General features: G+C 38.6%; 1 protein-coding gene across 1 annotated transcript; it reads right to left on the reverse strand.

Annotated features, from left to right (window-relative positions):
• Positions 1-1,159: 1,159 nt before the first annotated feature.
• On the reverse strand, positions 1,160-25,578 carry vapb (VAMP (vesicle-associated membrane protein)-associated protein B and C). The gene is made up of 6 exons (XM_086293433.1): positions 25,340-25,578; positions 16,884-17,036; positions 10,779-10,882; positions 6,513-6,593; positions 5,314-5,490; positions 1,160-3,768 (listed from the first exon to the last, which is right to left on the reverse strand). Exons 1-6 carry the CDS (start codon positions 25,395-25,397, stop codon positions 3,613-3,615), a joined length of 729 nt encoding a protein of 242 aa, XP_086149559.1. The 5' UTR covers positions 25,398-25,578; the 3' UTR covers positions 1,160-3,612.
• Positions 25,579-27,324: the final 1,746 nt, after the last annotated feature.

A 27,324-nucleotide genomic window follows, 5' to 3' on the forward strand; every position in this document is an offset into this window, starting at 1 on the left:
TTTCCAATCCCAACAAAGATGCTATCGAAGTCTAGCTGGACAGGACAAGATCAGACTCTGGACATGCATACTGTGCAGCTAGTGTTGGGGAAAAAAGCCAGGCTCTTAACATTACTATAGTTCTATTATGTGCAGGTCTCTGGGGTTAAAGAAAGATCAGGACTCTGAGGATAAGAGAGTAAGTACCAAAACCTTTCTCAGTAAATCTCACTGGGAAGTGCTTGTCATAATTCTACCATTTAAAATCCTTTTTCATTCTTCATCACCTTGTTTTCCCCTCAAATAGTATTAATCGGTGCTGGTTAAGATAACATGGAATAACAGAGCCTTTTATAATCATATAAATGCTTTAATAATTAAGGGGAAATTAGATTACAAGACCTAGACAGGCTCATTCTTATCCTTCCCTAAGGCTACTTCAGCTTGTAAGTAATCTCTGCCTATAGTGCTGATGGATCCCCAGCTCCTCCAGTTTGCATGGCGAAGTGTCCTCGATACTAAACCTGATATTTTGCTCCCGATTCAAGGTGCTTAGTTATAGAACAGGGGTGAGCAATCAATTTTTCCAAGGGGCCACGAGAAACTGGGACTGTTATGGAGGGCTATAACAATAAGCTGACCTCAGTTCTGCTCAATATTAATTTTACCCCTTTATAAGCAGTTTTTCACATGGCCCTTTGGGGAAATTTATAGCCCACCGCTGGATTAAATTGCTGTCTGTGAGAGACCGGGTGAATCGGTCTTGTAGTAAAAAGTGCATTGAGTGCTTATTTAGAGCAAACTGCTCTACGACCATCAGTCTATTTACCATTTAAGTTGCACTGTGGGTAATGTTTAACAACCAGGTTGTGACGAGATTTGAGTGTCAGAGAATTACAAAAGAAGAAAAAAAAAAGTCTCTATCAAAATGTTTTTTTTAAGCATTGTCTGCTAGTAGTCGAGTCTTCCCAGTTTTGTAAGGAGCAGTAGATTAATTTGTCATCTCCAGACCAAATATCTTTATTTCGAACATATTTTCCCACCCTAAAATGTTACCACAATCCCATCCCTGATTTTAAAGACACTTTAAAAGAATAAATATTTTTAAAATGCCACATGTGTATAATGATGGTCACACTGTAGCCTTTCATACGTAACAGGAAATAACGCCACACAGTGATTTAGGGGCTTTATTCATTTAATTTATTAAGATGCTACATAGTCCAACCAGGTTGGGTTATTTTTATACACCAGAGAGACTACTTGACTAGGAATATCAATCTTTTTCTCAGATAGACTTATTTATTTATATACATACAAAACAGTTTCTTAACTGCTTACATTGATCACGGTGATGGTCAGGCTCCAGGACAGATCAGTGTCATGTGTTTTACAACCAGGCCTGGATTGATTAGTGTTCACACATAATCATTTTTGTTTGTATAATCCGCCTTGAAGTAGCAAATTGATGGAGTTTACTGCACCGGGGCAGTGGTAAAGTTACATTTTCAGTCACATAAATGGATTATTCTGATGTTTTAGGGTATTTTTCTTGTGTAAAAAGGTTCTGATACTCCAGTCAGGATTCACTAAACAAGAACAATTTTCTGCAAGCACTGTATGACCCAGGTCTGAGAACCCAAGTTGAGACTAGTTTTAGGTTCGCTTTGCCCTCCCTTTAAGCAGCAAGTCATCCTCAACCCACCGACTTCATAGAGATACAGTCGAAACATACACGTGTTTGTTTAAACGCTTACCCGCCAGCTAAATTAACCGTAGATATCTTTCAGCAAAGGGGAGTGGACTCCTGCGTCTGTTCAACAGTTTACTGAAAGTGGGATACAAATATGACCAGCTGTTTTTTTTTTTAATGCAGAGCAGAATAACAAACGCTCTCCCGTGTTATATGCAAATTTGGAGCTGAAACAATTTGAGAATGCTTTATGTTTCTTTTTTATTATTATTATTATTATTTCTGAAGGTTGTGGAAACAGTACATTGTCATCATGTGGTCCCCTCAAGGCTGTAGCTGACTGTATACTTTCCCACCTTTCACTTCATGGAAAAACAACAACCAAAGAAAGCATCGTGTGAGGCAGGAAGTTCAAAGGAGAAACACTCGTAACCTTTAGTGCATTAAAATGAACACAACTTCAAATGCAGTGAGGATTTAACATTTTAAGTGACAGAAAAATGCTCAACAAACACCCCAAAAAAACTGAACAGAGACCTGCAGAGCGTGAGTAAGCAAAGAAACTCATCAACTGGGGAAGCAGGTTTAGGCAGCTTAAAACACTCGGCTGATCTCTGACATACATTTGCCCCAAATAAACAAATGTATGGTTAAAGGACAATATGAGAGAATGAAAAGAGCTGGAAAGGACAAAGCTTAATGTGTTTGGACATTGCAAGAGGACCTTAACGTGGTTTTCTGTTGTCAGTGACATAAAACCACTCCTCCTTCATGCATCGTCTTTTAGTTTTATGGTTTCTCATTATGTGCACGCATGCTTTGTGTATGTGCGTCTGTACATAATACACCTCCAACTTGGCCTGAGAATAACTTGCACCCCAACAGGTCACAAGGCAAGACTTTCATCTGGATTTACACAACTGATCTAATCCTCATTTCAGGTAGCTGCAATATTCTTAAATGCATCAAACCTAACGACAAAACAAAATTACTCAAAATAAAATCATAAAAATGCAACAAAACACAAAAGAAAAAAATCAGAAATGTAGTTGTGCAAACCTACAGCCAAATGACATTATATTATCACCATTATAAAAAGCAGCTAATTTAGATTCAAAAGTCCAGATGCAACACTCTGCGTGAACGCATGCAATCAAACACATCCCCCTCTGACAGTCGGAGGATGCAGTGAGCAGTGAGTGACAAGTGAGGGAAATACGGTAGAGTGAAAAGAAAAAAAGGTCATGAGGAAAGAAAACACCTACGGCATAGTGTTTCATACACTGCTCAAAGTTGTCATACAATCAAAGACGAGCTGATTTTACAAAGCCTCTGATTGGAGGAGATAGCCCTGTGTGTGTGTGTGTGTAAAACCCCCAACTGTGTGGATCATCTCTCTGGTAAATCCCTTCCTTAAAGGGGGTTTCGCTGGAAGGAACACCTGGATATACTGTACAGTGGGGTGATTTTGTATTCATATACATTGGCTCTGGCCTCCGTCGCTTAGAAAAAGAAACATCAATACACTAGAATGACATTTGCACGACTGCAAACTGACTCAATCGCACCAACACTACTTCGCCAGTGCTAGAAAATCCACTGGTCTGAATCACAAGTGTTAATTCATGTTTCCATCATTCTCCCACCCACAGAACCAGTCAACTCTATTATGTGAAACTTTGGGAAGAGAGCCAGAATGACAATGTGATGATTACGTAGAGGCAAGACCTGTAACAGTAGGTTTGTTCATAACATGACAAGTTGTTTTTTTCTTCATTTTTTTCCTCATACATTACCTTTTGAATTATTTTACATAAATGAGACTGAATCAAAACTAGTACCACCCCCTACCCAGCACATATGGCGTTTTATAATCCAAAATTCCAAATCCAGTGTTTGTTTTCATCCCCATGCTGCGGCCGACCGAACTGCACTGTGCTCTACAAGACCAACTTCCCCACAATGATGCCCATCACAAAGAAGAGCACAATGAGGGCCACCGTACGGGCGCTCATCCCTTCCTCTTTCTTCATCGCGACTGAGGGGTGCTGAGGTGACATGATGTTACTCTTCCTCATCCGCAGACCATCATCCTCCTGAATTGGGGACACGGGAAAGGGGAAAAAAGGGGAGTGAAAGGAATAAATATGAAATGATGAAAGGATGTGTGTGAGAAGGGAATGACAGGGAAGCAGTGATGAGTGAGTGAAATAAAGAAAAAGGAATGTGGAAACGAGAAATAAGAAAGGACAACAATGGGTTAAGAAATGGTCGGTTTGTCAATCAGTTAATAAGATAAGAGTATTTATTTATTAGCTCAGAAATCGGATCTGCTTAAATGCTCATCTGACCCAAACCCCCAAAGGAACGCACAAGGCGCCAGGGTTTAACACACTTCATTTCCCAGCAGCGGGTGGGGGGGGCTCTCTGTTAGTTTAATCTCAGCCGCAGGAGCAGCCAACAGTCGTTCTGCCTCTGGCAAGAACTTAAAGGGGAGGAGGCGGTGGTGTTTGAAGGGAGGACAACTCACTCTTGGACGTCTGTAGCGTAGGCGTGTGTGCGTGTGATTTTGAACCGAACTTTTACAAAAACTAATTTGAAACCAATGATGCTAGTGACTGATGGCATACTCATTGATTTGCAAAATTGCGAGCTTACAAGCTTTAAACCTTGAGGTCTGCTACCGATTAAAGATATCAGCAGCTGTACTCCATGCAAACCTTAATTGTGAGTTACTGGCCTGGGTGGAGGACACTGCTTTGTGTGACTAAACACTTCTACTTAATTAGCTTATCTTGATTGTAAACATCAATCAGCTATCAATCAGTACAAAAAATAATCAACACAGAGGTGATTCATGATGTTCAGTGATGTCATCTGCTAATTTTGATGACTGAGATGGTTTTCTTTGTTTAATCAGCAGAATATCACTTTCTGCTTTTGAGTCAAGCCTCAAAGCAAAATATTTTCATTGGCCCGATTAAGCTCTAATACCAAACCTACAAATAATTATAATCTGTAAGTTGACAATGCCCAAGAGTCTTTATGTGAAGCTGGACCTGTTTGTCCCTCTTTGTTTTACAAGACTAAAACTATTTGTAGTTACACGTTTACATATGTTAACTCTGTGGGAAATTATTCAGTCCATAAATCTAGGGGGCACGTGGCACATATGGAGCAGGGGGATTAAACCAACCCTGTGATTAGTGGATGTCCCACTTGAGCCACCGCTAAAATTATATTTTTGTGAGCCGTGCAAAAGTCTTGAGCCACTCTCCATTATTCACCAATCATATTTTGCTAGGAAAATTGGAAATACTGAAACTTGTGCAGTGTGATTAGGATCAAAATGGTGAGGTACAAGGACTGGAAAAGGCAGCCAATGTCCAAACAAAAACTTTGAAATACCAAAAAGCCTGGAGAACTCGCTCAAGACCACTATAATAAATATTGTTTGGCTCTTTGACAGCAAAATATAAAGACATGTAACATTTTGTACTGTAACACTAACACGCTGGAAAGTGTTGAGCTTGAAATGACAAACTGGAATTACTACCAACTGATTCCCTTCAGTAAAGCCTTTGCAGCCCGTAATATCTGTATAAAGACCTGTGTCTACAGTCTTGAGTCATTTTACTCACTTTGATCTGTTTGTTTTCTTCCCGTAGCCTCTGAGCCTCCATCTGCAGCCTCTTGCACTCCTCCATGATCTTCTTTACTTCCCCATCATCAAGGGTGGAGCTCATTGACTTCACAGGCAGCGAGGACTCTGACTTCAGCGAGCTGGACGACATCATCTTGTTGGACTCCATATCATGCTGTAAGTGGGTTACAGAGAGAAAAGTTGTAATGCAGTAAGTTGACTGTTGATGCTAAAATATCTCCATGGTGATTCTGTATGATGTCTTTGCTGGCACACAGGTACAACTTTGTGTTTACATTTTGGGACTTGCTCTATATACACACACACACGCACACACACACACACACACACACGCATGCACACAAAACCTCCTCTCCAGTCTGAGAGTTCACACAGGGGTGCCTTTTGTAAATGGATCAAGCTGGTTTCTATCAGCATTATCTCTCCATAACGGACTCTGCGGTGTACAGAGCCAACTGGGAGACATGTGTATGTATTTCTCAGCTCATAATGAATTGAAAACAACTACCACAGGTCCCTTTTCTCTCAACTCATATTATGACGAAATAATGTCTCTGCAGCTGAGCGGAATATGAGGTCTGAGAGGAATCACAACAACAATAAACCACATGTGAGAGTCTCTGAAGGGCTGTTGATGGCTATGAGTGCAGCTGAGGCAGGAAGAGAGATGTAGAGGAAAGTGGGACAAGATGGAGAAGATGATGAGGAGGGAAATGCTACAAAAATGTTCAAACATAAGCGGCTCGATAAAAAGAACAAACCCGGGGTGGTAAAAGAGAGCAAAAAGAAGAAAAGAGATGAAGACTGATAGATACAGGATAAAGAAGGCAGATACAGCAGAGCAATAGCAAGATGGGGAACTGGAAAACAACAATAAACACCACCTAATATATAATGCCGCTTTCCATTGCGACACATTAACAAAAACCCCAAAACAAAAATAACAAAAAAAAAAAAAAGAGGCTGCACAGTAGGAAAAAAAAGCTGGCTAGTGACTTCAGATAGTGATTGACATACTCACAACTGAAATTAAACACTGGACTCTTTCTTGGGCTAATTACAGTCACTTAGAGAATAATAAAAAACATGATAAAAACATAACTGTTTCTGATATCACATCTGCAGGAGACAAACGCACATGCATGGTAAGAAAAAGGGATAGGTCTGTGTGCATACCGTTTTTTCGTTCTCCGTCGGCATCTCAAAAACACACCTCAGCTTGGAGTCCATCAGCTCCTCTGGTTTAGCCTCCTTCCACTAGAAAGGTAGAAAGAAAAAGATATGGACAACATGCATTGATGTCCCTCACTAATAAACAAGTATATATATTTTTTAAAAAATGGTGTGAATAAAAACAGAAAAAGAGCAACAGAGTAAAATAAAGTCAGCTAGCTGCTAGATGAAAAGAAAACAAGATGTATAGGCTTTGTGTGCGTGTGTGTTTTAATAGGTGAGATTGCATACAGTATTTCCACTCTTTTTGGAAAAAAAATTTAATTAAATTCTGCATCTCCATAAAGACATTTTTATTGTAGCTAAACAGCCAAATAAATAATTCTTGATTCTTTATTAATAATTTGTTTAAATCTCTCTTTGGTTCAAGACAGAGTTGCAAAAAAGAAAGAAAGAAATACACAAATAAGTGGATATTAACACAAAATGTCCTTGTGAATTAATTTGGCTCTTCAATCTTTAAGAGCACTCAGGTGAAGTCATTTCTCTTTAGTCATTTTATGTATTCTGTCGGCACAGCTTTCTTTCCATGTTTTATTAAAACCAGGAATTTAGCCTGAATAATTATGCAATTACTATTCAGAGTAAATTGAATAATAATTTAATTTAGACAGAAGAGAGTGCTGTCATGTGTGTTACAGTAACACACTTTGAGCTTTGCCAATGTGCCCTTGCTAAACTAGGTTTTGGTAGAATTTGAGAAACTTGATGGTCCATTTTAGGCAATAACCACATATGCATGTTTTGTTTTCCAAGTCTTTGCATTGTTTGAGTTATCTTTTAGAATATGTTAGTGCTTTAAAGATTCTCAGACTTCAAAATATTTCCAAGCAAGCATATAATCCCAGGTTCCCCACGTTTAAATATCATACCAAATGGAGTTACACTTCTCTTGGGATTAGATAAAGTGTGTGGAATTTCCAGGTATGGCAAAGCATCTCTGAGTACTGCTTTATCCAATACTGACTCAGCCTGGTTTTAAATATCAAGTATGCTTAGGGTCATCTTACATATTTTCACCAACAACTGGACCATTATGAGAGTAGTCTGTCCATTGTTCACTGACTCCACATATTGTTTCAAACAAACAAACAACTGACAGAAGCATGTCACCAACAGGACTTGTGCTCTTCTTACAACCCCCACCTTAAAAATCTGCTTTCACATCTAACTTGTGTTACAGTCACAACCTTGCACAAAAACCCACAAAACCCCACCATAATTCAAGCTCTGATTTAATACAGCATGTCTATTGTAACCGTCCCTCTTGTTGATTCTATGCATTTTCATGTGTGTCACTACATTAAAACAAATTCGCAAGATGCCTGTTGTCATATTAATGAGATAGCTACACAAGTATGTAGGTGTTTAAATGTGGGCCAGTCATCACAAAGATGTCTCTCAGACCACACATGATGTTATGACTAAACTGTGCTAAATGTGTTTTGTTGCTGCGTGCCAGCACTGCAGCACAGGCTTGCATTAAGTGTGGGAAGGGCGTAGATTAACAGCCTCTTCCTTCACAGTAAAATTTAATGTATGCACAGTTATGTGAAAAAAGTACACCTTCTAAGGTTTTAGGACATAATAAAAAACTAAAATGTTACTAGGTTTTAGAATTATTTGAATACAAACTCAACACAGGCACAAGCGTCACATTACACTGTGTCACTATTTAACACAAATCAAGCTAAAATGTAGAACCAGTGTGTCAAAAACTAATTACACCCCATGATGTTGATCCACATTTGGCAGCAATAACCTTCAGCATTCATTGACACCATCAGTCACTCAGATAGTTGTAGAGGAATGTTGGTCCATTTTTTATTCCAACATTGCTTCAGTTCATTGAGGTTTGCAGGCATTTAAGGTTCTGCCACAACATTTCACTCAGTCTGAGATCTGGACTTTGACTGAAAAAGAAAAGAATCAAGGTTTTGCAATGATCCAGCCATTATTTCATGGATTTACTGCTGTGCTTGGGATCATTGTCCAAGCTGTTGGACGCACATTTGACTCTGGAATACTTTGGTATACAGAGAGGTTCATAGTTAACTCAATGACTGCAAAGTACACAGGTCCTGTGGTTACAATACAAGTCCAAATTATAACCCTTGCCCCACTATGGCTGAAGGTTGATATGACGTGTTTGTGCTGATATGCTTTGGTTATCACCAAATGACGTTTTGTGCAGGTTGTTCCTCCCTAGCATTGTGCTGACCCGCAAACTGCCAAAACTCCTGCTTTTATAGATGTGGTCACACTCGATAACAGTCAGTTAATCAAGTGCATTTGACTAGCAAACAGCTGGCTGCTACTTACCCTCTAAATTCATATGAAAGTAGTAAGTGTGTACTTAGTTTTTCACACACTGCTTCTGCATGTTGGTTTAGTTTTAGTTAAATAATGATATGGTGTAATGTGTCATATGTTGAATTTAGGACTCATTTATTTTAACAGGTATATTTGGAAGAGGTTAATCCTATCACATGCCTATACAGTGGGGCAAAAAAGTATTTAGTCAGCCACCGATTGTGCAAGTTCCCCCACTTAAAATGATGACAGAGGTCAGTAATTTGCACCAGAGGTACACTTCAACTGTGAGAGACAGAATGTGAAAAAAAAAAATCCATGAATTCACATGGTAGGATTTGTAAAGAATTTATTCGTAAATCAGGGTGGAAAATAAGTATTTGGTCACCTCAAACAAGGAAAATCTCTGGCTCTCACAGACCTGTAACGTCTTCTGTAAGAAGCTTTTCTGTCCCCCACTCGTTACCTGTATGAATGGCACCTGTTTGAACTCATCATCTGTATAAAAGACACCTGTCCACAGCCTCAAACAGTCAGACTCCAAACGCCGCCATGGCCAAGACCAAAGAGCTTTCGAAGGACACCAGGAAAAGTATTGTAGACCTGCACCAGACTGGGAAGAGTGAATCTACAATAGGCAAGCAGCTTGGTGTGAAAAAATCAACTGTGGGAGCAATCATCAGAAAATGGAAGACATACAAGACCACTGATAATCTCCCTCGATCTGGGGCTCCACGCAAGATCTCATCCCGTGGGGTCAAAATGATCATGAGAACGGTGAGCAAAGATCCCAGAACCACACGGGGGGACCTGGTGAATGACCTGCAGAGAGCTGGGACCAAAGTAACAAAGGTCACCATCAGTAACACACTACAACGGCAGGGAATCAAATCCTGCAGTGCCAGATGTGTTCCGCTGCTGAAGCCAGTGCATGTCCAGGCCCGTCTCAAGTTTGCCAGAGAGCACATGGATGATACAGCAGAGGATTGGGAGAATGTCATGTGGTCAGATGAAACCAAAGTAGAACTTTTTGGTATAAACTCAACTCGTCGTGTTTGGAGGAAGACGAATACTGAGTTGCATCCCAAGAACACCATACCTACTGTGAAGCATGGGGGTGGAAACATCATGCTATGGGGCTGTTTTTCTGCCAAGGGGACAGGACGACTGATCCGTGTTAAGGACAGAATGAATGGGGCCATGTATCGTGAGATTTTGAGCCAAAACCTCCTTCCATCAGTGAGAACTTTGAAGATGAAACGAGGCTGGGTCTTCCAACATGACAATGATCCAAAACACACCGCCCGGGCAACAAAGGAGTGGCTCTGTAAGAAGCATTTGAAAGTCCTGGAGTGGCCTAGCCAGTCTCCAGACCTCAACCCCATAGAAAATCTGTGGCGGGAGTTGAAAGTCCGTGTTGCTCGGCGACATCCCCTAAACATCACTGCTCTCAAGAAGATCTGCATGGAGGAACGGGCCAAAATACCAGCTACTGTGTGTGCAAACCTGGTAAAGACCTATAGTAAACGTTTGACCTCTGTTATTGCCAACAAAGGTTATGTTACAAAGTATTGAGTTGTATTTTTGTTATTGACCAAATACTTATTTCCCACCCTGATTCACGAATAAATTCTTTACAAATCCTACCATGTGGATTCATGGATTTTTTTTTCACATTCTGTCTCTCACAGTTGAAGTGTACCTCTGGTGCAAATTACTGACCTCTGTCATCATTTTAAGTGGGGGAACTTGCACAATCGGTGGCTGACTAAATACTTTTTTGCCCCACTATATATGCATAACTGTAATGCATCTATGTACAAAGTATTTCTGTTTTAAAGCATGCACGTAAAAATAAGCACATGCTAAAAGCTATGAACAATGAGACACACTCACCACTCCCTCCATGTCAGTCATGTCAGGAGGTGCTAGCATTGACTGAACCATGAACTTGTGTTTGCTCTTCTCATTGGGGTCATAGTCAAAAGGCTGCAGCATAACTGAAATACAAACAGAAAGTTAATGTCAGCACAGAAAGTAAAAACATTTAGTCTGCTTCCAAAAATTGTTTCTGAATATTTTCTTTAAATTGTACTGTCTTGTAATTATAAGACTCTCTAGTATCAATAAACTAAATAAATAAAAAGGAAAAAGAAGAAAATGCTGTTTGAAAAGGTGCTTGCAATTAACACGCATGTGAAAGCAAAGAAAGGAAAAATTTTACAACAGTAAAGAAAGAATTATTATTTATAGAAGGAAAAATTTGGATAAGTTACCAAAGCTCCAGCCCAGACCCCAGGAAATCCCCAAAAAGAATACTATCGTTTCATTTTGTCGCGAAGACCTCAGTTTTATTTCCCCATTTTTCAAACCTCACTGCCACTTCCCATCCCCAAGGGAGCTGGGAAAACACATCTCTTGTTTGAATCACGTGCAGGAACTTCCGCAGACAGGTAGGAAGAGATTATGATTTGTGAGTGAAACATGGCAATAAAATAAATAAATAAAATTTTGGTTCCCAACTTTGTTACTTTTTCTGTCTAAACTAATGTTCAGTCCCCAGCTTAGAGAGAAAACGTTGAGTTTTTATATACTTGTGCATCTCGTGTATTTGTCAGGCTGAGCAAAGGGTGTCTGAGTTTGCCCATGATGAAGAAAAAAAAAAAAGGGGGGGGGGGGGGCTAAAGAGGATTTCTTCATGTTACCATGACGGCGAAACACTGACAGATCTACAAAAATCCTCAGGGGTAATTTTTCTAACAGCATCCAACTCTGTCTTTTTCTTCTTTAACATTACATATCAGTCTAACAGAAAGCAGGTGTGGAGCTGGAATACTCCTTTAGCCCATCACCACATCAGTCCTCACAGCCACTCGTGGCTCATTTGACGTTATTCCAGTCACTGAGAGGAGCTGTAACAATGATATACAGCAATCCCTTTCTTATGTTAGTATAGGGGACTGAATTGCAGAGAGGATGAAGATGGCTATTGATGGAAAATGTTTTACTCCTTTGACTACAGGTTTTAAATCACAATATAATTGAAAGATGTTTTTAAATCAGTACAATGCCAGCATGATTCTTTGGTTTTTCCTAGGAACAAACAGCCTAGCTATCAGGGCAGTGTTCAGATGTGGCACATCCCCAGTCTCCCTAGAGTGAAAAACCTCAGTGATGTAGTGCACCATTACAGCAATCAGTGTAGCTCAATATTGCAAATCAGAAACAGACGGCATGAACAGATTGAGAACGTCCTGTTTCAGTCAGACTCAATTTGCACAGCCATCTACCTTGGGTCCAAGGGGACAATACAAGAAAATAGAGTCAGGAAAGCTTGCAAGTTCTTTAAGCAACGCTGAATAACATTAAATGATCCTGAGTCAAAGCTTGAGATGGAAAAAAGCACAGCCTCAGTAGGAGAAAAAGTGATTTAAATCATCTTTAATCTACCCCCTTTGATTACACCTTTACACCAAGAGCTACTTCTGCTAATGGCATGATTTAGTATTCTTCACACTGGGCAATAATTTATAAAACTCAAAGAGGCTAATTGTAATCAACACGGTCAAACAGAAGGGTAATTGCCAGCCTGTTTGTTGATGATGAATGTAACCATTAGAGAGGTGAAAGTTAAAAGAGGTGGTTAAAAGAAATTTCTCCTGTCACTAATTAATTGTGTCCTCTGAGAAAACCAGCTCACACCAGAGTTACAAGCAACTACTGGCTCCTGTAAAGCAGGCCCTGGAGATCAACTATAGTGGGATTTACTCATTCATCTGCTGTAAAATGTATTTGTTGGTCTTAGTCTACAAATATGCTATTCAAAAAAAAAAAAAGCAGAAAAGCCAGTAAGTTTCGGTAAGTGTGTAATATACTAGACTTCTCTGGCCCCTTAAAAAGTGGATTATCTGCAGCATACAACAGTTTAAAAAAAGAAAACAGAAACAAAAAGAGCTGTCTGGCAATAAAACAAAGATTAAGTAACAGAAGGTGGGCCAGAAAAATAGAGGATTATATCCAAGTTTAAGCACAGCAATGATCAAAAAATTATGACGATAAATGAGGTGAATCCAACAACATTATTAAAACAATATGATATGAAACAAGATATATGATCATAAAAGCTCATTACTACGCCCTCTACCTATAACAGCAACCTTTTACAATCTCATTAAGAGAAGCCTGACACGTCACAGGGCACTCCCTGGCCACTTTGTTCAGTATTAGTCAACACAAAGACCTTGTCAAAGATCACCAAACCTAGTGAGACAATATGGTGTGGGAGCGTGGGAGTGAGGAAGAGAACTAAGTTGGGGGAGTTGTGAAGAAAGAAGCCAAGAGGGAAAATTTACCAGCATATAAGATGAAACTCACATAAAATATAAATAAATATGTATATTTATTCAGACTTCTCAGGTTAGCAGGCTCTTACTCCTGATTGTGCTCTCTTGGGTCTGTCTTATTTAATATATTTCAAAAGGAAAAAGTAACCGACTACACCACCATGTGTATATCACAGTGAGAAATATCCCAACATTAGCAGCACTTCAATCCACCACATATTTCATGGAATCAGCTTCTATTTAGAGTCCAACTTCAATTACAAGACTCTTGGTAGGTAACAAGCTAATGTGAATATTAGAAAAGATCACAGCCATAAACACTCAAATCCATGTGTCACTACTGAATGAATGAGAACTTGACTGGAGACTCAGTTTCATGTCCTGTCATAACACAGGCATGGAGGAAACGAGAACAAGACAATCTAATGAAACCAATTCGGACAGCAGCGACAACAAAACTGTTATTTGTTTTACTGTGGGAAGGTATTTTGCTTTTCTGTCCCCAGTATGTCAGGAGAACTTCTGACATATTCCCACAACAAGCTCAATATTTGTGGACTCGAGGATTTTTTAAACATTTATGCCAGATATTTTTTCCACTGGATACTGCTACATAACACCAATCAAGACCAGAAACATTCCTGTGGTTGTAGCTACATTCAACATATACAGTTACAGCAAAGCTGAGCTTCAAAAAGCACTGCGAGTCCACTGCTAAGCCAACAAATGGCAAATCATGGGTTTGTAGGTATGCAGTGGTACACAAGGATGTCTGTGCAACTATTGTGCACATCCTGGAAATACGAGACAAACTGGACTGAAACAAGTTACAGATGACTTGCAATCCTCTTAAACAGAGGCTATAGGAGTGTGACACGAACGAAATGTTTGAGTTCGTCCCTCAGTGCAGATTAGGGCTGTTCGATATAACGATATATCGGATGACGATATAAAAAACATCTATAGTTTCATTTTACGCTATCGTTTGTTTCGTAGTGTCGCAAAATAAACTCTTTCCGGCAATATTTTTTCATCGTTTTGATGGTCACTGTAGGGGCTATATTAATTTCTTAAAGTTCTCTCTTTCTCTTATATTTTATATAACCACACTACGGACGGACAAGCGTCTGTTTTTATGCGTTGTGGTTACCAACAACGACGGTACCAGCATCGTGTGTCCGCTTGTTTATGTTCCACATAAACCTTTCACAATAAAGCTCAAGATCCTGTTGAGACTTTTCAAAAATAAACTGAATCACGTGAAAGAGCAGATCATTTACGGATGAGAAGTAAAAAAGAGCCGCCAGGTGCTAAAAAATAAACCTTAGACTCAAACGTTAGAACAGGCTTTTCCCCGCAGCACGCCGTGTAATAAATACTCACAAAGAAAACGGCGGCCTTTACTACTTATGTCTAAAAATGTATCGTTTCATACATCGGTTAAAACACTCTACTCCAGCTACATGACGTGTAGCTGGAAACACTTCCCGCAAGTCGAGCTGCCCGAGATTCACAGAATTTACAGAAAATGATACATTTGTGTGATTTATATCGTTATCGGACGATAGAATTCTTATATCGGGATATGAGATTTTGGTCATATCGCCAGTGCAGATACTGGCAAGTTATTTTGGGAGAGACCTTTCATGCATTCAGTATACAGAAAAGTTTATTCTTATTAGTAATGTTGGTATAGCAACTTGCAGTGTTTATTTCGACTTCTTAAACAGTCCAGTGTTTCAGAGAGCTTTTAAGACCAGGAATGAAACACACTGACATGAAGCTTTCTTTAAAATAAACAAAACTCTTCTTTATATTTTTTTATTACACAAAACTCGACGGTTCTAATCTCGAGGTTCACAAAGCATAAAATCTGAAAGTTGAGGTTTAATTGTTTTTCATTTTTTGAATTTCTTGAGTTCAACAGCCATATTGCTCATTGGTGCCTGTGCTGGTGCATGGCTGTAATACCACCACCTCAGAATTACTGAAAACTGTGAACTGTGGCTTATGCTTATTCATACCCCTTTGAAAATGTCAACATTCAGCTAACAACTGCTCGCAAAACTCCAGAAGTTATATTTCAAACTATTCTGTAATATTACGGCTGTCTCAGTCAATGCTGAGTTTCATTTAAAGAAATGAAATCAGTGTTTTAGGGTGAACCAACACTACTAACGTATACTTAAATTCACAGTAATGTGTAAAAAAAAAAAAAATCAGTTAAAACGAAAGTCTTAGAAAATAAATCAGGAGGTTAAAAAGTAAAAAAAATAGTCTCTTCTTTCAAATAGATAAATCAAACTACTAACCTTGTAAATAGCATATATGGAAATGTTAAAATTTGCAGGATGTTTGTGTTCTTATTTTCAGAAAGGAAATGCTTCTAAATGTACTGTAGATGGATTGTACATTGGATTAAGCACCTATGACATCTGTTGATAGTAGTTCATTTTTTGCCTTTAGTATTAAGTCACAACAAGGCATGTAAATTAGTCTTAATTAGCATGCATTGTTTACTGAGCAATATTTAGTTAAGTCTTTTTTTTTTAAACTATAAATAAAGAACATATGTATTAAGTGGTGTTCTGTGTGCCAAAATGAAATGGAGATTAAAGTGCACTGGCCAAAACCAGCACTGTGCTAATGGGCACTTGCAGTGATAAAAGATGTCAAACCAACAGGAGAGCCACAGAGCTATCATTTAGTACTCTACACAACCACATACTAATGAAAAAAAGAAAAAAATTAATCCAAAATGTAAAGTGATGAAAAAAATTTTCATCACTTTACAATATGTATGTAAGATCTTAAATAATCCTCCGCTTTTCATTGAAATAACGCATGTGTTCAACTTTTCTTTTTCTTTTTTTAAAGCCACATGTCCTGCAATACAGCCCAGGCCTCAGTTCTATCCTGTTAAACACCCTGCTTCAATACAGCCTGAGTACTCCCTAAAGACATAGGACTTAAAGTAACCACAGACTATGCCTATACAGCTGCCACTGTGAGTACGTTCTCAGAGAAGCAAACTCATTTTCAGGCTCTAACCTGTGACCCTTCTCAGTCTAACAAGGCTGGAAAATGAAGGAAACAGACAGAGCGGACTCAGTTGGTTTGTCACTGCTGACTGCAGGCACCACTGACACAGTCTGCAGTTGTTGACACCAGATAGGGTGCACTGTAAAATGAGTCTGGGACTGTAAATGACAGACGGTGAACACATGGAAACATTAGCCAGTACCTGCTTTCTTCAAAATGGAAGGAGGAGGGAGGAATACCACGCAGTTGCAGTTTTAAGTTCATGTAACAAGAACAAATCTCTTTATATATTATATGGATAACACTGTCTTCATACTGACTTGACAACCAATGAGTTCTGTAAGTTACCGTGTATAAAGTCTATCCTTCTTAAGAAGTATAAGAATCATCCATCCCAACTTACTAGGTGCTCTGTTGAAAGAATAATGATCCCAATTATTCCCAGATGTATACAGACCAGCAGTATAGTTCACACATAAGCAGCAATGATTGTTCAATCCATTAAAAGACTTGAGACAGATGATCTAACATGTCATTTTATCACAGGCTAACCCTAACCCCATTTTAAGCAGCGAGTGAATAAACTTGACTCAGTCCTACTTCCCTGAATCCTTACCTGAGACATTGATTGAGGTGCCTGCATCGATGATTCCGCTGTTTGGCCGCACACAGTACCGACGCGGCGCTGTCGTCTTCACCTTAAAGCACACATTCCTGTCTGTAGGGTTGGAGAGCTTGAGATTTGTGGTGACCACGTCTGAGAATGGACCTGTGCGGAAAGTAAACACAGTGGACACTTAAAAACTGGTGTTGACAAGACTGACAAGTCTGTCTTTGGATAAATAAGGACAATGAGAAAGCAACTTGTTAATGAAATCAAATGAGCCAAGTAATAAAGATACATCAACTGCACAGAAGAAGCAACAGTGTGAGGAAAAAACATGATAACAGACACTATAATGTGACTGTTTCTGAGAAACAATCATTTAAATGTAATTTTCTTAAACTGGCACATCGACGCAGAAGCAAGTGTGGGAGTTTCACTTGACTGAGAAGTTGCACTACCTTGTACTATGAATTTACAAACCAATTTATTCTTTGATAAATATTTACCAAAGATTTTGCCAAGAAGCACATTTACACTGTACATACAAACAAGAACAAGCTGACTGCACCCTTTTCAAACAAAGTAAATAATAGAGGAAAAGGGCTGTGAGTATGTGTGAGACATTCGAATGTGGTCTATCAAAGTCTAATGTGATGTAACAAATCGGCTGCATGAAATGTAAAGGCTTTTTCATTTGACCTGACATAATCGGAATAAAAATAGTTTTCATGCCAATTAAACTAATGGAGCTTATCTACACTGCCCTCATGGTTAAGAAAAACAATTATTCAATTAATAGAAAACTGAAAGGTACGCTGTACATACAAAATAAATCATACATAAATATAAATCTTCTACTACTGCATTATCTAAAACAGAGCAGCTAATGCAGTTTGGATTTAACTAATTACAGCCAGCATTGGAGATGCAGGCCACATCTCTGTGGCCGCATTAAGCTCTGCACATTTATCAATAATGGAGAAACCTCCATTGATCGACACTGCACAATATTTGCCTTGTTGGCTGCCATCAACCTATTAGAAAATAATGCTGCTTTTCCTCATGGACTGTAGCTCTGAAGTTTCCAGGCATCACCAACAGAGGTATGCACAGGGAGAGATCGGATCGTTAGCCTAACAAAGCTATACAAAATCTGTGTGACATTAGATTGCACAGATGTGTAAATAACTGCCCATTCAATTCATCAGGCTAAACTAAAGTGACTACACAGAGTGTGAACAAGTCTGAAATGGGCTACTCTATAACCGTTATAATAGAAGCATGGAAGAAGTTTTTAAAATATTCCCTTGGATTGCAGAGCTACACACTTTCCCTTTTCTGCTTAAAAACATTAAATTCAAGGCTATTCAAGTAAAATGAAGTCATTATTAATTTCTTTTCTTTTCTTCCTTGCACATGTATTTCCAAAACTCCAGAGATGTTTTTCTGTTACAGTTTCTCCCCCATCTTCAAATCAAATCAAATCAAATCACTTTTATTGTCACATCACATGTGCAGGCACACTGGCACAGCACATGCGAGTGAAATTCTTGTGTGCGAGCCCCACAAGCAACAGAGATGTGCAAACACAACAACACAAACGAGCAAAATACAAGAATGGCCAACCTGAAACTAATAAATATATGTACAATATATAATAGTGTATGCATTTCTGGATGTGTATACTAAATATTTTCCTACGTGTGTGTGTGTGTGTGTGTGTGTGTGTGTGTGTGTGTGTGTGTGTGTATACACATTTTTACAAATTAAATAGTAAAAAAAATAATAATAATAAATAAAAATAAAATAATAATAATAATAATAATAATAATAATAATAATAATAATAAAATATATAAAATATACAGAGTTGAATATGTGCAAAACAAGTGGCATTTATATACAGTGTGGAGTGCATAATGTTGAAGTTCCAGTAGTGAAGCTGAGGTGTCTATGACGTGTTCAGCAGTCTGATGGCCTGATGGAAAAAGCTGTCTCTCAGTCTGCTGGTACGGGACCGGATGCTGCAGAACCTCCTTCCTGATGGAAGCAGTCTGAACAGTTTATGGCTGGGGTGACTGGAGTCCTTGATGATCCTCCAGGATCATCTTAACTGCTTTGTAAAGCTTCCAGCATTTTTTTAAATGAAATTACACAAGTGAAGGTAATTCTGGACAATAAATGATGTCCAAAATTGACAGAGTAATATGAAATGAAGGGGTGGAAAAGCAGGGGAATAACAAGCAAGTTTATATTGCTGTAAGCAATCAATCAATTAGCCCCAGTAATGTATTTACATGGTGCAAGAAAACTGAAATTAGACAAGTGAAAGTGGAAATGCATAATATACAATTAAAAAAAAGAGCTCAGTAATTTGACTTCCGTACAAGTTAAATGCCCCAAATCTCATTTATGACTCAACGAGGGGATCCCCCCCAAGGAAATCCCTAAAATACTTTAAGAGGGTTTTGAGAACCTAACAGACTTTTATGTGAATTTTCTGAAGACTGTTGCTCCTAAACAAGTACATGCTAAATAGGTTAGATAACTATAAATATTATATTGTACGAACGTGATAATTACGTATATTGTAATAACGTGATATTATGTTGTTCAAACAGGAAAGTATATTGTACAAACAGGAAAAGTATCTTGTTAGAACAATAAACTTTTCACGTTATAACGTGATACACTTGTATTTTTCTTTTGCCTGGGTGGCAGCTCTACGCTTCCGTAGATAACAGCTACCTAAGAACAGTCTGTAAGACAACTTTGTGCACCCTTCCCCAGCTTATCGAATATTGCTGTTATTGTTTTCTTCTGGTAAAACAGTGAAATAGTGAGTTTCTTAAGTCAGGCAATATTTATTTTTTATTCAGGGGTGTGGGGGGTGTTATGTTGTTAACGTGCAGAGCTTGAACAATATCTCAAAGCATATTCTCAGTCCAGTAAGCTGTATGAATTTAAAGTAACATAGTTATTGTAGATTTGTGTCACAGCATGTTCAGAGCAGATGTGTACCAGTGATCAGTTACTAGAGAAAATTGTTCCAACACACAAAACATTTAAGAACAAATTATCCTCGGACTAATTATTCAGTTTAAATACTACTCAGTCCTGTTAGATATGATGCGTTTTTAAAAAAAAAAGAAGCTAAATATTGGATTGAACACTACACTATATTTTATTCTAACCAATCAGCAGTGATTTAGTGTTTGCAAGGATTATTGTAATAATTATTTTTCAAACATACACACATTTAAACATCAAGTTCATTTATGCATATTGTCATTTAGTGAGAAATTTCCAATCCGCTGTCCTGGTTTAAGCAAAGAATGTCTCGAGTGACTCAGTTATTGCCTTGAAACAATAATCAATGTTTGCTGAAACAGAATTATTTGAATCACTGTATAAAATATACCATGCGTGCACTGATTTAGGAGTCCAGGAGCAGGAAATATAAGTAGTTATTGCCTTCTCATTTTATAGTCACCACGAGAGTAAGCAGCATCTAAAACTGTAATTCATCCCAACGTGAAGAGTAAATCAAGATCTACTTCAGTGTTAAGGTTTTCTTTTGACTTTGATGTTGGTGACAGAAATATGGGTGGATCCCAGAGCTCTAGCACATGACTACAGTGAGTCTTGAAATGAATAAATGTAACATGATTTATTCAGTGAGGCTGAAGAAAGCCTTACTGTTTAATCACTAGTCTCTTTGATATAACAAGAATATTCATTGCAGATATTGCAGGTTGTGAGCCCTTTCTGATGTTGCCGACTGACCAAATATCATTTCTTGTATAGCTTGAGAGTCACAGGTTTATATGCAATTAATTATTCCCGGTTTTTTTATTGATGGGACAAAAACCTAACTGGAAGCATTACTAATGCCTGTATTTTCCCTAGTAGCTTGAGTAAGAGCTGTGCTAATTCATGGTCAGGCGAGGGGCAATGATGAATGGCTGCATGACTTCCCAAACTTAGCAAATATGCTGCCAATACCACACACTTTACAGTCAGCCTTATGGAAAGCAAGATTAATGGAATGGAATGTTACAGTATCATGGAAAACCATATTAGCAAAGAATGTCCATAAATGACCATGTCTATCCACATTTATTTGCAGACAATGCTTCCTCTCACTTTGCTGTCATAGATATAGTTACTATTATACATATCATGGTTAGAGGGATGAAAATATATCAATAAACGATCTGAAAGTGCAGACTTTTAAACCAGCATTTACTGACCAGCTAATTTCCAAGTTCCAAAACAGTCTTCCGTCTTGTGATTTTGATCAACAACTACGAACCACATTGACCAATCGTGAAAGCCTTTTTATCAAGTAAAGCTTTCTGATGAAACTACAAATTAGTCCCCTACAGTAGCCATTATGGTAATGGTAAAGTTTGCAGTTGAGAGAAGCACACTAACTCCCTGTATGAAAGCACGGAGCTATTTCAGAATTAGCACATACACCAGATTCAAGGTAAAGTTTCAGCTCAGCAAACATTGAGAGCAACTGACACTTCCACTCCCTGTTGAGCAAAAACAGAGAGGAAATTCAGAGCTTCACAAGCTTGGCTCAAGATCTAAAGGCTTTTAATGAAAGGGACTCACGCCACTGACTACTGTACACCTGATCTACTACTTCCTGAAGGTTTCTCAGGACAGTGTCCAACTCACAGAGGCCACAAATGGTCGTTAAAAAAAAAAAACTATTATGAGAAGCTGATATCTGAAGCTGTCATCATGCGATGTTGGATTTTATAAGTAGGAGATAAAAACCAAGGGGTGGTTTGCTACCCTTACCCCTGACAAAAAATTCAAATGGGTAGAAATGAAAAAGTCCAGTGCCTAGAATTTAAGAGCATTTACTCTAGAGATTGTAAAAACCAGAGACAAATTGCTACTAACAAACCCACTCTGTATTTCCTGAGCTTTCACACTGCATGCCTACATCTAGGCATGTGATTTGTGGTATTTTCATTTACAATAAGACACAGTTTCTTCTGTCTGGTTAAGATCAACAGTTATTAGACACTTTTATACAGTAATGTGGGATTCTTTCAGGCTTCAGGTTCAGATTCTTATCAATCATCACAAAAAGCCATGAAGATATATCATCTGAGGAGTCCGGCAACAGATGGCTTGGCCTCCAAAGAGAACTGATCTCTAAGGTTAAGTGAAGACTGATGAAAGACAGAGTTGAATTAAAGATGACGGAACCCCTCAACCAAATACTGGAAAAACTGATTGCACCGGGATACAAACTGCCGACCTACTGATTTTCCCTGCAATTGATTTAGCTACATACAGTTTGAATGAAGGAAATATTTTTGATACATATAAATGGTTCATGGTCTAATTTTGCACTAATCTTCAGTTTACTTTTACATTTATGTAAAAAACTAGTTTACACATGGACCTACACCACTTACTGAACAGGTACTGGAACAATTTTCAGTTCAGTTCAGTTCAGTTCAGTTCATTTTTATTTCAAACATTTCAAACATGTGCCTTCACAATCATTACAAAATATCATTCCATTATTTGTTTGAAAAGGAGTAGGCTGAAGTATTTACTTATTTGTCCCTACCCCCTCAAGTTTTACCTCTCATTCATTTAATTTTTTTTTGTCTTAAATTAAACAAACAACATATGAAACATATAAACATATGAAGTAAAACAAAACATCTTGGCACAATACCTGTATTTATTTTTATACCTATTATGACTCTTATTTTACTTCATTCTACTAGATTTCTATTTACTGAGATTCTTTATTTGTTCAGTTTTACTTAGATTTTATTTTTCTTATATTTTTTCTTACATTTCCTTACAGGTTGTGTTTTCTAGCTAAGGAATTTACCAAAAGCGACGTGTGTCCACTAAAGTCATGTAACAAACACCCCAAACATCCACCCAATGCTTCAACTATAGGTAACCATAGCAACAGTCTTTCCAATTGATAGTGAGTTTCTAGTTTAATCTGTTAATAAGACACATTGTTACACTGGGTGACATAATGCTTTACTTTGATGCACATAGTCTATTTTGGGTCACTTATATAGACACAGAATCACAGTTGTGTAAATAGTCACAAGTAAACCAAACGAACCTGTAGCTGAAACATGGAGGTTATATAAGGATGAGACATAGAACTCAAAAAAATCCTCAAAGGAAATCTATGAGAGAATTTTCTTACAGCAAATATGACCCACATCTTCCCCCCAAAAGGCAATCAACAGCTGAAATGGGAAACATTAGGAGTAGAGGTTCAGAAGAGCTTCAGCTGTGTGGTGCTAGGCATATCTTGCCACTATGTGAACTATCATGGTATTAGTTCAGTACTCCCATGGGATGAGCAAAGACAATGATCTGGATTTAGCCATTAATGAAGCTGCAATTAGGAGTCACCGTGCTACAGATCACTGAACTGTACTGCACGACAACCATATGAATGGTTAAAGCAGGATAATGATGGTGTTTTTCACTTTTTGTTCATGTTCCAATCACAACCAGGTGATACGCTCTATGGTAAAAATATGTTTCTCTATTCTTTATTATTCATCTCCAATAAAGCAGAACCGAGGTATGGATCTGACTGAGGTTTTAAAGAATAGCCAAACCTCTTGGTACGATGTTTTAAAACTATGAACTTGTAGTTAAATATTACCCTAAATCACTACAAAGAAGCTTTCCAACCTTGTTGAGTCAAAAATCTAAATACTTCTGAATCAGTTTTTCTTACTTACGCTATGAATTTGTGTACCCTTTTTAAAAATATTTTTTGAATCACGTCGTCATTAAGATGAAATGGAGCTGAAGCTAGGAACTGGAGAGCCAAATAGCAGGCCGGGGAATTTAAAGACCTAATGAGAGGTGGACTAACACATTCTTAATTTTGGGTCTTTCCATAAAATTTCTTGAGCAGATTGGACTAAAGTGGTAAAAGTGACAACAAATCAATATTTAAATACAATTTCTCTATTTGGCTCTTGTTATGTGGCTGTGATGGAAGCATGATAATAAACTGAAGAAGAGGAAGACGAAAAAGCAACATTCGGCTGCTCTCTTACTCACAAAGGGTCGTTACAGAGAGTAGCTCTGCGTATTTGATTTGGCAGTTTTTACACCAAATGCCCTTGCTGACTCAACCCCCAGGGATCTTTCACTTATTGGGCGAACATGTAAACAACTAATGCACTTTGGTGTCTATTTTCTCACCCTACATTCTAAACAGTTTATCTGATTAGGATTGTGGGAAGGTTGGAGCTTATCATAGCTAACACAGTGAAAAGTGTGGCATCTTATGAGAGACATAAGAACAAAACAGTATTGGGACATATTCTGGTTATGCTCTACTCATCATTTTCAGTGTATATTAATGCTTAAGCAATTAACAAGTGTGCAGTGGAGGCATTACTATCTTCAACAAATTGCTGGCTCAAGCACTGATAGTTTTGAGTGGATTTAAACAGTGGCTACAGTGTAAATTGCTGAGGGCTGCAGGTCATTTAACTACACTGAAGCTCAGTGATAAATATTATAAAGGTTGGCATTTAATTTATTTTTTGGTTTTGCTAAGACAACTAAGTGTAATTTGTTGTTCTTTAAGCCTCATAAACGAAATAACACTGACCATTCAGGCATTTGGGAGACCAGGGTATCATTAAAACAAGTATAAATATTACATTTATCAGCGTCTTAGTTTTAAGTAAAACGCTTAATGTTTCAAACTATGGCAGGAACTCCAGAATCTGTTCCAAAGCAGGTACAAATGTACCATATGTGTTTATGTAACATTATCTGGGCCTAAATGTGACATTTTGCAGCCAAATGCCGAGTCTCACCAAGACATCTATTATTGATTCAAAAGTCCAAACGATAAGGACTGAGGAAATTTTAACGACCCACAGTTGAAATCATATTAAGTTGCACAGGTTGCCCAGTTTTTCCGTCCTGTGAGCTGTCAAGTTATTAAATGACAGCTGGCTGGCCAGCAGAGCGAGACAGCCAATCAGAGGAGGAGCTAATGTTAGCCAGCCAGACATGCTAAGGATGTTGCAGCTTATGGACAATGAAAGGTGGCGAACTAAAAGAGCAGTTATGCTTGTGTCATCTTTTTATAGTTGCTATTTTTAAATGGGTGAACATTTCGTGTCTAGTAGCTGTAACCCGCTTTAGAGGAACTTGGTGCAGGTCAAATGTGTGACAGGGCCTGGCTAACCTAGCCGCTGAGAGCTAATCCAGCTAGCTTTGCAGCTAGCTGTCAGCTGACCTGCCGTCCTTTCAGGGCAGCCTTCGCTTTTTCATATGAAGGCTATATTGTGAAAATGTGCACTGCAGCCCCGCTCGGTATGGGTTCCCTAATAGTGCCCCCCTCTCCTTCCAAACAGCGCTGACAGAGGCAGGTCCCCCACTCCTCCTCCCTGCCACAACCGGGCCCTCCCCTCTTACCTCGGAATTTCAGTTCGTGCTGAGGCTCCAAGAGCAGAACCTGTTCCGGCCTGGCCATGTCCCAACAGCTGGAGCGGGATTATCGCACTGCAACCAGTTCCCGTGTTAGGATGTTGTCGAGTGTTGCAGCGTCAATAGAGTTTATTTATCAATGAATCAGCGGTGGATATCCCGTCCCCCCGGTCAACTACTGCTACTCGAGCTACTAACGCCTGTTGTGATGCAGCAGGAAGGGAGTGAGAGACAGCCTGCTGACGTCACTGCCTCTGCATAGCCGCCCGGCGGTGAAGAGGGAGGAGGTGGCGGGTGGGTGATGCCGGGGTGCACCCAGGGCTGGTGGGGACACCACCTGCGTTTTTCACGAAACCTGAATCCAGCGAAAGGACGTGGCTTAAGCATGCAGGTTTTAATTTCAGCCTAAAGAGTTACGCTTCTAAGTTTACCTGCTGTCACCCGCTGTGGTGGAGTGAGTGCTAACATCTAGAACGAGTAGGGGAGACCGGGGATAGTTGTAACATTTTTGACATTTCTGTCTGTAAATTGGAGCTCTTTTAAGGTAGTGGATTCAAAATGTAATGCAAAGTATTTACATGTCTCTGCTATTAAATAGTGCAGCTATTTTCTCTGCAGCACAGTTACCCATTGCATGGTATGGTCTCAAACACAAAGAGTGAAATGTTACAATTAACCCCATAGTCTGGGTTAGTTGTAACATATCCCGGGGTGAAATGTAACACAATGAAATAAGGGTACTAACAAAATATTAACATGTAATCTTTGTTTATTCAACACATGACTGTACTTAGAGCCATTTATGTAGCTGTGTGTGTGTGTGTGTGACAGAATGCAGAAATCTAACTTTTGAGCATATTCCAACCCCCCAAAAAAGACAAATTATGGAATTTTCTGCAAATGAATATTTCATTAATTTTGGTTGGTCTTCCTTGAGTTTGGCCTCATTGGCTCAGTGGGCATTATAACCTACAACTCTTGCACCAATTTTGAACATAACAATGAAGCTGAAAAAATGTAGTTGTTCACCAGCATCGCAATTCCATTATTTTTTATCATGGCTTACCTTGGTGTGGTTTGCAAAGTGCTTCAGAAAGATGAGGAAATCTGTTTCTTGCACCCATCCTGACTTATTTCCACTACCAGTACTTCCTACTGGTCCATCTCTGACACAGAGGTCTGCATAATGTATGTGTGGGAACACAAACAGTGGAGGAATTGTGTTGCCAATGGCATTAACCGCATATACAAATGTGACCAGTGAACCTCTCTCAGCTGATGTCGTTGCCCCAACTTGTTTAATATAAGTTAAAGTAATAGCGTGGTAAGTTGTAACATCTGCATTATTGTTACAACTAACCCAGACTGTTGCTGTTACAACTGACCCAGACTCCTATAGCCTATACATTACAGCCAACGGCTAAAACATTAGCACTAAAGACCTACACAGAATATATCCCCATAGACATACAAATAACATAATTCAAGTTTGATGAGTTTAACTGCAAAGCAGATAATGCTATTAGAAATTGAAATAAAGTAGAAAAACTTTTTGGCATACAAATTACTTTTTTTCGTGTTAAATTGTCTGTGTTTGACAAAATGTGCTGATTTTTCACATGTGATAGCAGAACTGAATTGGGCATGCACAGGATGAGTCACATCATTTGAAACTTAGCCCTGATTGGAGAAATTGGAAGTGTTACAACTGACCCACGTTACAACTATCCCCGGTCTCCCCTACATTATCAACAAATAAAAACAAATCAACCGTACAAGTCGTCGTTATGCACCGTACTAAAATAAAAGTACTTAACTATTGTCAGCAAAATATGACAAAGTTAGTAAAAAGTACACATAGTTCTTGTGCGAGTGATATTATTAGTCTCCGATATTGCTTTAAAGAAGCAGGCGACAAATCTGCAGTAACTGTGTGATGCTATCGCGTCAGTATGGACCAAAATCTGAATGAA

Source organism: Aulonocara sp. 'chitande type north' Nkhata Bay, linkage group LG5 (genome assembly GCF_057382095.1).
Source record: "Aulonocara sp. 'chitande type north' Nkhata Bay isolate Kocher_YH1m ecotype deep benthic linkage group LG5, A_spYH_male_GT1.1, whole genome shotgun sequence".
Taxonomy (NCBI): domain Eukaryota; kingdom Metazoa; phylum Chordata; class Actinopteri; order Cichliformes; family Cichlidae; genus Aulonocara; species Aulonocara sp. 'chitande type north' Nkhata Bay.